This window comes from Colletotrichum destructivum, chromosome 7, assembly GCF_034447905.1.
Source record: "Colletotrichum destructivum chromosome 7, complete sequence".
Classification (NCBI taxonomy): Eukaryota; Fungi; Ascomycota; class Sordariomycetes; order Glomerellales; family Glomerellaceae; genus Colletotrichum; species Colletotrichum destructivum.
In genome coordinates this window covers 978,890-994,164 of record NC_085902.1, presented here as the reverse complement: position 1 = coordinate 994,164, position 15,275 = coordinate 978,890, and the positions used below count along the sequence as shown (strand labels likewise).

General features: G+C 59.1%; 3 protein-coding genes across 3 annotated transcripts; 2 read left to right on the top strand and 1 right to left on the bottom strand.

Annotated features, from left to right (window-relative positions):
* Window positions 1–760: 760 nt before the first annotated feature.
* CDEST_10844 (Putative UDP-glucose 4-epimerase, NAD(P)-binding domain, NAD(P)-binding domain superfamily) lies at window positions 761–2,649 on the top strand. The gene is made up of 4 exons (XM_062927000.1): window positions 761–1,141; window positions 1,295–1,529; window positions 1,596–2,046; window positions 2,103–2,649. The coding sequence occupies exons 1-4, from the start codon at window positions 1,113–1,115 to the stop codon at window positions 2,504–2,506; spliced, it is 1,119 nt and encodes a 372-aa protein (XP_062783051.1). The 5' UTR covers window positions 761–1,112; the 3' UTR covers window positions 2,507–2,649.
* A 48-nt stretch (window positions 2,650–2,697) lies between these two features.
* CDEST_10843 (Putative GroES-like superfamily, alcohol dehydrogenase-like, NAD(P)-binding domain superfamily) lies at window positions 2,698–5,418 on the bottom strand. Its single transcript, XM_062926999.1, has 2 exons — window positions 3,190–5,418; window positions 2,698–3,086 (listed from the first exon to the last, which is right to left on the bottom strand). Exons 1-2 carry the CDS (start codon window positions 4,078–4,080, stop codon window positions 2,832–2,834), a joined length of 1,146 nt encoding a protein of 381 aa, XP_062783050.1. The 5' UTR covers window positions 4,081–5,418; the 3' UTR covers window positions 2,698–2,831.
* Window positions 5,419–7,761: 2,343 nt separating this feature from the next.
* Window positions 7,762–13,407, top strand: CDEST_10842 (Putative ankyrin repeat-containing domain superfamily; the record flags this gene model as incomplete). The annotated part of the gene is made up of 2 exons (XM_062926998.1): window positions 7,762–9,787; window positions 9,842–13,407. 2 exons carry the CDS (start codon window positions 7,762–7,764, stop codon window positions 13,405–13,407), a joined length of 5,592 nt encoding a protein of 1,863 aa, XP_062783049.1.
* Window positions 13,408–15,275: the final 1,868 nt, after the last annotated feature.

The window sequence follows — 15,275 nt, the reverse complement described above, 5'->3', positions numbered from 1 at the left end:
ACTCTTCGGGCCCAGATGCAGACCGCGGACCCCGCTGGCGGATAGGACTGGCCGGTTCTTTTGCATCGTCGCTCCAACAAACAGCGAAGATGAGCCGCACATATCGCAGACGCGGACGGCCCAACCGTGGTGGTGCTGTACGGATAGATATTTCTGTACACAGCGGAACCGCGGCGACAGACATGCAAAACACCCCACCAAACGGCATGCGAATAATGCATGATCCATCCACCGTCGGTCCCGTCATCCGATGGCTCTGAACAACTGGCCAGAACGTGCTTGCACATCCCCGACTCCCCGTCCCCGTGTTGACCAGAAACCCCCCCACGTGAAAAAGAGCCAAGCATCGAGAGTCAATAGTCAAGAATCAAGCGTCGAGAGAGTCGACAGCCGAGAGCTGAGAGAGGGGGTAGGGGACCCTGTCGGCCCGTTCACAAGTCCTGAAGATCAGGATCCACGGCACCGCCATCCCCGGTCGATGCAGGTTTCAAAAAAAGTCGCCAGTGGCCGTTGCAACTTGTCAACTTGTCTTGTCACCAAGCGCACCACCGTTTGAGGCTTGATGAAGAAATTACTGGGCTCCGCAGCCAGCCACAAGGTGTCAAGGCCCCCCGAGATTGGTGCCACCCCCGCTGCGAGACCCCGCCATCGCCTCCAATTTGGAGCGCTAGATTGGCCGTCACCACCACCACCGAGGGAATATCATAGACACTCGCCGAGTATGGGATTATTATGACTGGACACACACCACTGGCGCCAATTTCTCTCCCACATCATCGACCAAGAATCAAGGCGGAACGTTACAGACAGACGACCCCGTTTCGTTTACCTACTTCGTGCCCCGTACCTTTTCTCTCATTGCGACCGTCGCTCCCACCACCACCCATAGTCACCAGATATATATCGCCCTGTCCCATCAGTCCATCACGCACTCTTCCTCTCTTCCCCCCCTTCTCTCTCTCTCTTCTTCCGCCAACAAATACCAGATCTGCGCTCCTTCAACCAACTTGATACCCCAACGGACCGCATCTTAGTCTTCTTTCCCCTCCCATTCCCAAATTCATACCCCTCGTCGCAGCTAGTTGCGATCGACACCAGCAAATTTCTTCACGATGGCCATTGGAACTGTCTTGGTTACCGGGTAAGTAAGCCACTGCCACCCCCGCCCCCGCCCGCTTTCATTCTCGCCCTTCCCATCCGCCGTTCACGAGCTACTCCCGCTGTCATGGCGCGGCTGGCGCACGTACGACCACGAACCGCGCAGTAACTAACCGCACGTATTGGTGGCTTGCAGCGGCACCGGCTACATTGGCTCCTTCACCTCCCTCACCCTGCTTGAGAACGGCTACGATGTCGTCATCGTCGACAGCCTCTACAACTCGTCCAAGGTCGCCGTCGACCGCATCGAGCTCCTGAGTGGCAAGCGCCCCCACTTCTACCAGGTCGACATCACCGACAAGGCCGGCCTCGACGAGGTCTTCAAGAAGCACCCCGAGATCGACAGTGTCATCCACTTCGCCGCCCTCAAGGTAAGCGATCCCGTCCCTACCTTTTCCATTTGATTTCACGGCTGGAACTAATGCGCCGCACTCCAGGCTGTCGGCGAGTCGGGCGAGATCCCCCTCGAGTACTACCGCGTCAACGTCGGCGGCACCGTCACGTTGCTCAAGTCCATGACGGAACACAATGTGCCCAACATTGTCTTCTCCTCCTCGGCGACCGTCTACGGCGACGCCACCCGCTTCGAGAACATGATCCCCATCCCCGAGCACTGCCCCATTGGCCCGACCAACACCTACGGCCACACCAAGGCCTTTGTCGAGCAGATCATCACCGACCACATCCAGGCCGAGCGCAACAGGCTGAAGAAGGCCGACAAGCCCTTTGAGCACTTCAACGGCGCCTTGCTCAGATACTTCAACCCCTGCGGCGCCCACCCCTCAGGCCTCATTGGCGAGGACCCCCAGGGCGTTCCTTACAACCTGTTGCCCCTGCTTGGCAAGGTCGCGACCGGCGAACGCGAGAAGTTGCTCGTTTTCGGCGACGGTGCGTGCATGGACTGACTAGTATTGGGGAGAGGACGAACCCGCTAACGAGACCAGACTACGCGTCGAGAGACGGCACCGCCATTCGCGACTACATCCACGTCGTCGACCTGGCCAAGGGCCATCTGGCCGCGCTCAACTACCTCCGCGAGAACAAGCCCGGCGTCAAGGCATGGAATCTGGGCTCCGGCCGCGGCAGCACCGTCTTTGAGATTATCAAGGCCTTCAGCCACGTCGTCGGCCGCGAGCTCCCCTACGAGGTCGTCCCCAGACGCCAGGGCGACGTCCTGGACCTCACGGCCAACCCCTCACTCGCGAACAAAGAACTCAGCTGGAAGACGGAGAAGACGTTGGAGGAGGCCTGCGAGGACCTTTGGCGCTGGGTCAGCAACAACCCCAAGGGCTACCGCCAGGATCCTCCCCCCGAGCTCCTCGCCAACGCCAAGCCCACCAGCGGTTGAGCATGGAGATTGATAAATAAAGATTATACACCGGGGCGATTGACCAAAATGTAGAAGCGCGGAGAACTCGCTTGGCCAACATAGACGGATGATAGAATTAGTGCTATTCACAGCGAAACCCCATGATAAGACGTCCAACCCTTTTAGAGGAAATGTAATGGAAGCATAAAAAAAAGTTTAAAGATTATCAAACTTCGCAAAACAAAGAAGTCTGCTTTGGTTTGTGTGTGTGTATGTATGTTTTTTCTTGTCTTTTATTCATTTTTTGTAGTTGACGATTACTTAGTTCGTTGTCAAAAACCCCAAATTGTCTCAAAGAAGAACCTCATTCGTGCTTGAGGAGCAGCTTGCCCGTCGTCTTGCGGCTCTCAATGTCGGCGTGCGCCGTCTTGACGTCGCGCAGCGGGTACGTCTTGTGGACGGCGATCTCGAGCTTGCCCGAGGTGATCATGTCGAACAGCTCGGCGCTGTACTTCTCCAGCTCGTCCCTCGTGGCGGTGTAGTTGTTGACAACAGGGCGCATGATCTTGAGGTTCTTCTGGCCGAGCTTGAGGATGTCGAAGGGGGGCACGGCGCCGGACTGGACGTGACGCGACGTTAGTTGGCCAATTACGAGACTCCGGCACAAGGAAAAAGAGAGAAGAAAAAAAAGAAAAAAAAAGAAAGGAAAGGTCTATACTCACCGCGTTGCCAAAGATGACCAGCCGGCCCTTGCGCGCCGCCAGCTCCAGGTCACCGTCAAAGGTGGCCTTTCCGACGCCGTCGAAGACGACGTCGGCGCCGTGGCCGCCCGTGATGCGCTTGACCTCCTGCACGAGGTCCTGCTCGCGCGAGTTGACGACCCAGCCGGCGCCGTTGCGCTCGGCGAGGGCGCACTTGTCGTCGGTGCTCGCGGCGGCGATGACGCGGGCGCCGACGGCGCGCAGCATCTGCACGAGGAGCAGGCCGACGCCGCCCGCGGCGGCGTGGACGACGACCCACTCGTCGGGCTTGACCTCGGCGGCCTCGCGGACAAAGGTCCAGGCGGTGAGGCCCTGGAGGAAGGCGGCGGCGGCGGTCTCGGTGGGCAGGGCATCGGGGACGCGGACGAGCTGGGCGGCGGGGACGGCGGAGTAGGCGGCGTAGGAGCCGAAGTTGCCCATGTAGACGACGCGGTCGCCGGGGCGGAAGGCGTCCGGGTCGACGGTGGAGTGGGCGGAGACGACGGTGCCGGCGCCCTCGCGGCCGAGGACGATGGGCAGGGGGGCCGGGTAGAGGCCGGTGCGGAAGTAGGTGTCGATGAAGTTGACGCCGGCGTAGGCGTTGCGGACGAGGACCTCGCCGGCGGCGGGGACGGGGACGGGGAGGTCAGTGTGGTGGTCGAGGACGTCGGTGCCGCCGGTGCGGGGGATGCGGATGCCGTTCATGGTCTGCGGGACCGAGGAGGAGGCCATTGTGAAGTGAGGGGCCGGGCTGAGGGGTCGGGCGAGGTGCGGCAAGGTGTGGAACGGGCGCGGGGTGCGGGATGCGGCGAGGGGCAGTCTGGTGGCGAGGGTTGATGAGAGCGGTCTCGAGAGTCTTGCGACGAGGGGCATGAGCGACGATGGCCTTGAGTTAAAGCTGGAGGTTCTGGCGATGGGGGCACTTTGTGTTTTTTTTTTCTGACTTATTCTTTGATGAGATGAGAGCTTCCGATGCGGGCACGAGTGATGTTTAGTCAGCGTCTTTTTGAAGAGGTGGGTGATTGGATTAGAAATACGGGCGCGCGCGTATGAGTCGACAATGGGGAGAGTACTCAGGAAGAGGAGGAGGGGGCGGGTGGCCTCGGACAGAGATGCCGGAGGCGGGGCATGTCGATATGTTCGGGTGACGGGTGCGGGGCGGGGCTCCGAAGACCGGAAGAGGCGTAAGACGTCATCCAGCCCCTCCCTTGGTCATCTCACAGGCAAAGCTCATCAAGCTAGGTTCTTGTTCTGAGATGAGTGCAGCAGGTTGCGAGGGAAGATATGAACAATTCATTCTCACGATCTAAAAGTGAGACGAGACAGGCCAGGTAAAGACGGGCATTTTGTCGATCAAGACTGTTATGGAAGAAGATGTGCTCACTCTAGCCTGCGCGCCTGACCAAAAGAAAACGCCATGTTGCAAGCTTTGGTGTTTTTTTTGAGCGTGGGATTGGGTGTGTGCCGGGCAGCTTGGCGCGAACGGATGGTCGCAGCGGGACATGCCTCCCGGCTGAGCAGATACAGAGAGAGAAATGGCTGTCCGATCTATCATCATTAAATCGGGCCAAGCTGCCCAGGGCGGCCAAGCTACTTGTTGTGTTGGACTGGCAAAGCATTGACGTGCGCAGTCATGCAGCAGTAGCAGAGAGAGGTCGCCAAGTAAGGAAAACCAGCATGTTCCCTTTTGGAGTTGGGGTTTCGAGAATGTCGGCCATTTGGCTCATGGCGCATCGGTCTGGGAGAGAGAGAGAGAGAGAAAGAGAAAGAGTCTCTTGCTGCAATGTTGTGGCAGATGTGGTTCGCCCCTCCCTCTCTCTTTCTCTCTATTCTCTCGATCTCTTCTCCAACAGGGAATCCGTATTCTTCTCTTGTCAAGGCTCATCTTCTCGGCCGAGTCATCACCGTTAAACCACCGGTCGCAAGCAATGGCGTCGACAGTGGAGGCTCAGCCCCAGCTTGGCCTCTGCAACCATGGCGGCTACATTTGGCGCAGTGTTTTGCGTGGCCCGTCGCGCGTTTTGTCTCCCCCTCCATATGGAATGTTTCGGTCGACGAGGGGCAGGGTGAGGGGGGGGAAGGGGGCCGCGTAAGGAAATCTGCATAGGGAAGGCCGGTAGAAGGACTTTGGCCTGCTTCTACGGCGGCGCCGCGTGTGCGTGCATGTGTCGAAGTCGGGTGGGTGGCGTGCAGCAGACACGAGAATCAGACCTGAGAGACCTTACAGTCTAAAGAGGTCTGAAGAGTCAGTGGAGAGTGAAGCCAAAGCGGGAGAGGCGCATCGACAGCTGTCGGGTGGGTTACGTACAGTTTAGTGGAGTCTACCTACCTAAGTAGGTACCTACCTTACCTGGAGGTCTCTGGGCCGAACACTGTTTGCACCAGGGGTCAGGGGCCGTTCTTTTCTTGTCCTTTTTTATTTTTATTTTCTCCCTCTTCTCTTCCCCGCCATCCACCATCCACCATTCATCATCCATCCATCCATCCAAAATCGGTTGCTGGTCCTCGTCCTTCCCCAGAGTTCCAGGTATTGGGGTTTGTTGGCCTACCGTCTTGGGTTCGCTCCCCCATCAACAGGTACACGTACACAGTGCACTATAAAAGAATTTCTGGGCATTCTCGGCATCCCACCTGGGACGACACATGCCACGTCGAACTGGGCGATGGACGACGTTCCTCGGCGTCTCTAACGAGGCGGTACCACGAGATTGGGTTGCCAACGACCGAGATACGTGTACGTACATGGTACGCAGCCAGGACGATCCCTAGGTTGCCTGCGACGAACGAGGCATTGTTCATGATTCACCTCAAGCTAGACATAACTGTATATCGTACTCCTCCTCCCTCGTGTATGAAGTATACGCATGATATCGGCCTGGGTTGGTTGGCCCTCTGGACAACACGATTAACTATGGATACTGCATGGGCGAATTAGCTCGTGAGGGCATTCGGACACTTTTAATGCTCTACTCTGCGCCCACGGTCCACACGAGACTAGTCTCCGCATTCAACAAGTCCCGATACTTGGGCCTCACACCATTCCTCGCCACTGGTCGTGTACCTGTACCTGCATCTGCATCGGTACGTACTGACCTCGACGATGTACAAGTACACTCCCTCTTACACGCGCCTCCACGGATCGCCGTTCGTGTCCGCGTATGCCCTGCCACAGCGCTGCCACACTCTCTCGTCCTCGCCATCATCATCCATGGGCCATCATCCATTCCTTGGGGATTCTCGGTTGACCACCGATACGCGCAGTTCTCCCCCCCGCCCATCAGCGGTCACCGACAAGCTTGAGCAAGGGACTGGCCGGCTGCCAAAGGCTTGTCGCATTGTCGCATAACTCGCTGGCTCCCGAATGTCCTGTTCTTCCGCTTCTCCCGTTTATCCTTCACCGTCGACTCCGACAACTGCGCAGTGTTTCCCGCGCCGTCTGTCATCTCTCTCCACTCGTAAGGAGGATAACCCCAGCTAGCTATCCAAGCTTTGCTCGCTGCGCTACGGATGTTGTCCCAAGCTCACCTCTACAGGGTTCGGGTAGCATCATCACGACTACCCTCTCTCTCTCTCGGATCGGCAAATACATCGTACAAGAGACAGACGACTCCGCCTTCGTCCGACCTTAAACCTCAGCCACCACTTGGACTCTGGGGCCACAACAACAGCCGTCAACCGTCAAACTCGCCTAGCCCCCGTTGTAACATCGCATCGTCAAGGGACCAACGGGGAAAAAAGAGGACAGAAAAGACAGGGACGAACAGACGGAGACGTGGTACTCCACCCCGCTGAAACACGACGCATTGTCGCCACGACTTGACTCGACTCGACTCGACTCGACTCGTCTTGACGACCCTCGGGATACCTGGAACCACATCTTGCCTTAGACGTTTTCTTCGCCTTCTTTTTCTTCCTTTCCACACAGCTACGGCGGGCTGGTTGCTGTTGTTGCTGCTGTTGCTTTTGCTTTCTTGACCGTCTGTTCAATGTAGCACGCCGACAACTTACATCGTATACCCGACGACCTAAACTAAACAGATAAGCTCTTGTTTCATCGACAGAAACCAACGAACCATACCATCCCATCTGTCGACTTTCTCGTCTCTCCCTCTTGTTTCTCACCTCTCCCCCGGACGCCACGGCACCTTGTCCTTCATCCTCGTTCATCCTGGATGCTGGTCCTCGCCTCAGTTGATGCCCTTTAGCCCCCCCCCCCCCCCACCTCTCTCTCCCTCCCTTACCGTCGCCACCGGTCCTTGGGCCGTCTTTTCCGCCGTCCCTCGGCCGTTGAGCGTGCAACACACTCTTCAGACGAAAACGAAACTCTGCGCCGCACGTCTCCCCTTCCCTCTTGTTTGTTTGTTCTTCCTCCGCCTAGCCTAGCCTTGCCTTGCCTTGCTTTGCTTCGCCTGACGCTGCTCCAACCTCATCTCGCCGGCTGCTCGCTCGCTGCCTACACCCTCTTTCTTTTCCCTTCCCCGATTCATACGGCCAGCTTGCTGCCGTCCCACCGCCAAACTGTCGCCCTTCCTGTCCTCGCCCCCCGGCTCCCCGATGCCGATCCCGCCGACCGACGATGACCGCCAGCGGCGCATCATCCAGTTCGCCGAGGAATGGGGCCTCGAGCCCCCGCCGTCTCCGTCGCCGCTGACCCGGCCTGAGAGCCCCCCAAGCTTCCGGACCTCGGAGGACGACTTCAAGGCCGAGGAGCTGCTGAAGCGGAAGCAAATGTCTCACGGCCGCACCGACTCCACCACGAACTTGCGCCGCGCCTTCACCTCCAAGAAGAAGACGTGGGACTACAAGCTCGTCTTCGACGCCCTTGATAAGCATGTCGCCGACTGCGGATCCCCCGGCGTCGCCGAGGCCCTTATCGCCCTGCTCGTCTCCTCCGGCGGCGACTTCAACATGGCCCAAAAGGCCAAGACCAGCATCTTGCCCCGCCGCAAGAGCCTCGACAGCTTCGGCGAGCGCAGCAAGCTGTTGCAGCACGCCATCCACAACGGCCAGACCGATATGATCCGCGTGCTACTGCCTCACGCCGACGCCTTCGCCCTCGACGCCTCACTACCCCTAGCCATGCACTCCGATAATGTCGAGGTCGTCGAGCTCCTCCTCCGCTATGGCGCAGGCGTAGCCCGCAGCACCGAGGCCCAGGATGCCTTCCGTCAAGCGTGCGCGTCGGGCGGCCAGGCCCAGCTCGTCGGCACGGTTCTGCGATCCGACGGCCGGCCGCCGACTGCCTGGCTCTCCCAGTGCATGGTGGACGCAACAAAGGCTGGTTGCCTGGAGACCGTCCTGCAGCTCAGTCGGTCCCACGCTGATGGCGATTACAACCAAGCCGAAGCACTCAAAGTCGCCATCGGACAGGGCCGCCACGACATCGCGCTCGCCATTATCATGGGCAACCACCCGCCGAAGCGCCCCGGTCTGGACGAGGCCTTCTCGCAGTTGCTGGACCACCCTTCTATGAACCCCAGAGACAAGCTTGCTGTCGCGGAGTTGCTGCTCTGTGCCGGGACCGACGGCGACGCGCCCGCCATGGCCCTGATTCACGCTGCAGCAGCCGAGTTCCACGACATGGTCGGTCTTTTGGTCTCGTACGGCGTGTCCATCGAGTACCAAGATGCCATGGCTATTAGGAAAGCGATTCAGAACGGACGAGTAGATGTTGCATACACAATACTGAGCGGCACATCGGAGCTCAGTGCGACGCATGCCTCGGAATGTGTTGAGCTCATTCCAAAGAACATGGCAGTGGAAAGCAGGCGTTTGTTACTAGACTTACTATTACGAAGAGGCGCAAGTGGAACCGCGCTACACGATATGCTCATTGAGGCGGCGGAAGCGGGCGACCTTGAATCGGCAAAACTACTACTCACGCCTGTATACCCAGGCGGCCGGCCGATTTCCGAGCATGATGTGAAAAAGGGGCCCAGGTCGATGGTCTACGACCGCCATCAAACGGCATCCGTCGACCACAAGGGCGGTTTGGCTCTACAGATCGCCGTCATGAGGAGCGACGTGCCCATGACGAAAGAGATGCTCATGAGCAAGCCGTCCAGCGAGACCCTGGCCCAGATCTTCCCTCTCACCAAGACGTTGTCTCGCCAAAACCGCTATCGCATGGTCGAGTGTTTCCTCACGAGCGGCCTGACCGGTGCCATTGTTCATGACGCACTGCAAGAAGCCATCGACGAGGAGCCGCCACTGCGGGACGAGGATCTCATCGGATTGTTCCTGAGGTACGACACCGACATCAACACGAACGAAGGCTCGGCGTTGGTCGCGGCGGTGGCGCAAAAGGACGTGAGGCTTCTGAATGCGCTGCTAAAGAAGAACGTCACGCCTCAGACTGCTGCTAGCGTGCTGCCCAGGATCATCGGGACCCAGGATGCAAAGGCGAGGTTGGACATGGCAACCCTGTTACTGGCGTCGGTGCCGGATCTCGACTCGGCCAAGGTGTCTCAAGCATTGCTGAACGCGCTTAACTATCGCCCGGCAGATCTGAAGCTCCTGCAGGTGTTGCTAGTCCATAAAGCCGATGTCAACGTCGACAACGGCATCGTCATGGCATCAGGTAAGTGGTCTCGTCACTGATGCCAATACGCTGAAGCTCACGGATTTTTTGCAGCAATACACAGTCACGATCCTCCAGTCCTAGAAACACTACTAACGCACGGCAAACCAACGCCCGCCACCGTCAGCCGGGCCATCAACGAGTTTGGGCAGCTGATATTCTCAGACACCAAGACGGAAAAACTACAGATATTATTGCAAAAGACCAGAGACAAAACTCCGTTCAATGACGTACTCGTCAAGGAGGTCCACGCCTTGCTCCAGACGCTTCCCGAGCACCGACAGCTGTCCATCGTCAGGATCCTCCTCGGGGCGGGTGCGGACGTCAACTCCCACAATGCCGCCGCCCTCTGTCACGCCGTGGCCGCGAGTGATACGCAGATCACCGATCTCCTGTTTGCAGCCCGGCCGAGCCCGGCGTCGCTGGCGTCGGCTTTGCCCCATGCTCTGCGCATCGCCGACCCGATGGACCGGCTCGAGTTCTCGCAGAAGCTCCTCGACGCCGGTGCACCCAGTGCCGAGGCCAACAGGGCTTTAGGCTTTGCCATCAATACTTACACGGAAGACATCCCCTTGCTCCGCACACTTTCAGCCAAGGCGGACACGAGCGACGGAGAGGCCCTTGTCGCGGCAGTGAAGAAGGAGCGCCCTGACATTGTGCAGCTCGTTTTGCAGCGAAAGCACCCGGTTCCGATGCTGAACAACGCGTTTGCCGAGGCTGCACTGCTATCTAACAGAGAGGCTAGGGCATCGATATGCGAGGTTTTGTTGCACCACGGCGCGTCGGGGTCTGTTCTCTCCGATGCCCTTCTTGCTGCGGCGGCGGACGGCGATCTGGTCTTGGGCAAACTTCTCGTGAGCAACGGTGCTCAGATCGACGAGGAAACCATCGTCGAAGCATGCCGTTCGGGTGCGGCCGATGTTCTCAACATGCTCCTAAGTGGCGGCACGACACCCAAGAAGTCTACGATCGAAAAGGGATTCCAGGCGGCAACCGAGGTAGGCAACCTCAAGACGCGTGCCGCCATCCTGGAGCCGCTGCTGGTTTTCGGGGTCGATGGCGAGGCTCTCCACGCACAGCTGGCGTCGTCGGTCCGGTTTGGCGAAGATGGCGATGACCTCGTCAAGATCCTGCTGGAAGCGGGCGCGGACCCGAACTACAACAAGGGCGAGGCCATATGGGCGGCCACGAGGAGCGCTTACCTAGGCAGTCTGAAAATGATGCTGGGTCTGGCCGACCCAGGCATGCGCCTGGTGAGTACGCCGTTGTCGAATGCCTCACCAGTGGGGACTAACAAGAAGAAGCAACATAAGCCTTCGCCGTCAACTCTCAACAGGGCTCTGCGGGCCGCTTGGAAGCTCGGCCGTGAGGCTCGTTCCGCCACGATCGATATGCTGTTCCGAGCGGGTCTTCCGGTATCAGATGACCTTCACGTCGTGCTCAACAACGCCGTCAACGAGGAGGAGATCGACCTCAAAATCATCCGGCAGCTACTTCGATACGGCGCGTCCCCGATCGCCAACGACTGTCAGACCCTGGTCGATGCTACGAGAAGGGCACTGGTGAAACCGCTCGCCTTCATGTTGGAATCCAAGATCCTGTCCGAGGACCTCAACCTAGCCATCAGGGAGGGCTTTACGACGGAGAACACCGATCAGTGGTTCACGGAGGCCGGGTTCAGTATCTTGCACAGCTTCCTACAAAAGGGGGCCCACGGTGATGGCCTTTCCTCTGTTCTCACCCAGGTCGTTGACCTGCCGCTGTCTGAAAGCGAGCCCGACAACCTCGCACTCGCGAACGGGTTCGTCGACATCCTCCTCGACCACAAGGTCGACGTTAACTACGCCGAAGGAAAGCTGCTGCAGACCGCCGCCGCCGCTTGTAACTCTTTCCTGGTGAAGCGGCTACTCGAGAAGAAGCCGAACACGGAGTCGATATCGCGATCTTTCTACCGCATCTTCGACAACCCCGCCTCGGAAGACGAGGCATTGGAGCTAATCAACATGTTTACCGAATACGCCGACGGCGAGACGAGGCTGGACGTCATATACACGCCGCCCGAGTCGATTCCCCTGCTGTTCCTCGCCGTGCAGCAGCACCCGCGGTCCATCCGGGTCATCAAGGCCCTGCTGGACGCCGGGTACTACTACGACCAGATGATGCCGTACAAGGTCATGGAGGACCTCGAGGAGGAGCCCGTCACGCTCATGATGTGGGCCCTGCTGCAGCCGCAGAAGAAGGTCAGCAGCGGCATCATCCAGATGCTCATCGAGACGGGCGCCAAGGTCAACTTCGAAACGCGGTTATCGCAGAGCACCCCCCTCATGCTGGCGATCCGCAACCGTCGGCCGGACGTCGTCAAGATGCTCCTGCTGGAGGGCGCCGAGGTGGATGTGTGTGACGTGAAGGGGAACACTCCGCTGACGCTGTCGACCGAGATTGGAGGGGATACGGCCATCAAGATGATGTCGAACCTCCTGGCCGCCGGGGCTTCGCGGAACGACGGTTCACTGCACAACTCGGCGCGCGAACTCAACCTGGCAGCCTGTCAGGTCCTGGTGCAGTACGGACACGAGCCCGACTTCCCCAGCACGCTTCACGAGGGTCGGAGCGCGCTGGGCGAGCTGTGCCGGCACTGCGCAGATTCGGGCGAGCTCACGGCGGCGCGCCAGAAGTTGATGGAACGGGTCATCAACTTCCTCATCGAGGCCGGCTCCGACATCACGCTCCGGTCCGAGGGTAAGTCGGTGCTCCTGCTCGCGCTGGAATCCCGCGATCCCGTCGTCACCAGCCGCACGCTCCTCAAGGCGGGCATGTGGAAGCACATCAACAAGAAGTTCAACCACTTCTCGGACGGCAAGATGACGTACTCCCCGACCATGTACGTGACACACGTGCTCCCCAAGTCGGACCACAAAGAGGCGCTCATCAAGCTGCTCCGGGCCAACCGCGCTGATGACGTGTACTACGCCAACATGGGCCCGCAGCCCGAGGGCGCGGTCGGCATGCCCGAGGACGTGGAGATGCAGGAGCGCAACCGGCGGGCGCGGCTCGACCGCATCAACCTCGAGCAGGAGGACCACGTGCTCTCGATCGCGCGGAACCAGGAGCTCGCGACGGTGCAGGCGCAGATCTGGTCGACGCAGGCGGAGCTCGAGGACTCGCGGCGCAAGCGGGTGCAGCAGGACGAGCTCGTGGCGCTCAACGAGCGGGCGCGGGCGGAGGAGGACCTTTTCGCGGCGGCGATGCGGCGGAAGCGCAACGAGCGCAGCGCGGACCTCGAACACCAGGCGGCGCTGACGGAGGCGAGCATCACGCGCGCGCGCGCGCTGGAGCTGGCAGAGTCCGAGGTGACAATGGCGCGGCAGGGCATGATGCTTGAGTGGGAGAAGCAGATGGCGACGGAGAAGGTGGACCACGCCAAGGCCCTCAGTGCGATCCGTGTCGCCGAGCGTGAGGATGTCGATCGGATGGACCGGGACCAGGAGGAGCGCTTCCGGGCGCGGCTGGCAGAGCAGAGGAGGCTCGTCGACGGGCAGAACCAGCTCGCGAGCCAGCTCGCCGGGGCCGGCGTCAACGGGAGGCGGCAGGTTGGATATATCACAGGGGAGATTAATTGAGCGGTGAGTGGTGGGTGGCGGCGAGTGGTAGGTGGTAGGTGGAGTTCTTCTCATGGTCTCACAACGTGCCAACTGGAAAAGCTAGAATGGAAAGGACGGCGTTTACGGTTTTGGTCTGGTCTACTATCTCGTTTGAACGGGGGACTATCTTTTGTCTGGAGTTCTCTCTTATCTCCTCTTTGGCAACAGCCAGGTTTTGGATGTTGACGGGGGCATGGAAAGCGAAGTAATTGAATCAATTCTATCCTAGTCCTATATTGGATCCTCCCCCCCCCCCCCCCCAATCCCTGTTGTGAAAGCGGGATCCACGGCTCGAAGAAGTCAGGCTTGCGAAAGAGCGCACAACAGGGTCCTGATGTCTCTCCGCCCCCCCCTTCGGTCTCTTTCTGCTTCTGGTCGGATACAGGTAGCTTTGCTGAGGGGGGGAGCTGCGAGGGAGTGGACTTTCGTTCAGGGTTCTAAAGACGCAAGACGTTGGGGGATGAAGGGAAGAGGGGGGGGGGACGGCGTCCTCGTTCGGGTTGGTCGTGATGGGTGCCACTGTCCAAGGATCAAGGGGCGGACGAGGGGGGGTTTTAGGGGGGGTGGTGGCGGGTGGAGTGTTGAGTGATGGTGATCGAGGTCAATGTTGAGCAAGATGCGGGCGTATGGATGGAGGAACGGCGCCGGAGCGGGTTGGGATTGTCATCGGGAGAGAGGCCCGGCTCGGGGAGCCGGTGTGCCCGGAGGCCGTGCGGTGTCGAGTCCGGCGGCGGGGGGGTGTGTTCTTCCTTGGACTGGGAGGTCTTGGGTTAGCAACTCCTTCGTGACGGCAGCTCAATGATCGCATGGAGTTCACTCGGGGACAGGTATAGTTCGTTCCAAGAGGGGGGGTTGTTTGTCTCTGCCTGCCCCCTTTAACCCCATTGTGGAAAGCGGCGCATCGCATGTTGGCGGGTTCGAGGGATAGACACACAGCCCACGGGGTTTAGTTTGCGACTCTTGGTGGTCCTTCTCGTTGGTGAGCCATTCGATCTCAATGTTCTCAGAGGGCAGGGGGAGGGGGGAGACATGTATATGGCTGCCATTCCACATCGATGTCTTGCTATCATTCTGCAGGCCTCAGTGTCAACGAGAAGTCGACATTCACTTTATTTATTCAAACGGGTATTTCCCGCCTGTTTCGATAAGATGAGCTCTTGCTGGTGGTATTCAGACCCGCGTGTCGCCCAGTCAAAGCAACTGATGCGAATGGGTTCCGGAAAGAATATCTTGTTCAACGCGGGGCTGGCGGCAAATGCTGGCACGTTTGCGGAGCAATATTAATGGTTCTCGCCGAAGACGCGAAGAAGGCGACAAGGTCAAGCGTTGAGTTAAGGTTGTGTGGTGAGACAACGGGCCAAGCAGGTTGGATCCTTCTGACAGCAGCCCGTCTTTAGAAAGGTCAAGCGGAGGTTGATTTGGGGGGGGGGGGGAGGCGTAATGAACCAATGATACCCTGCTGGTCAGAGTCAAGGGCCGGGGGGAGGTTCATTACTCGTGGACTTTTGATCATCACGGGGAGAATCCGTCGGTTTCCATTGGCAAGACTCCGAGCTACCCGGCAAGACGGCAAACGAATCATTGGAGATCGATGGGTAAGCCAAAACGAGTTGACGGAGGGGATTCTAGGGATTCTACGACGCCGACGTGTTGCCACGACTGGGAAACATTTGTCCCCTATTTGTTAAGCTACGCTTCAGTCGGGGGGATGCTGAACAGCTGGTTTGTCGTGAGGGCATCATTCACCAGAACTCACCTATCCCGACCCGGATACCTTCCTCCTCCGAAGAGTTTGGTCCGCCAGGTATTGTAATCGTCTCCCGCGGATAGAATGCGGCAGCGCGGCA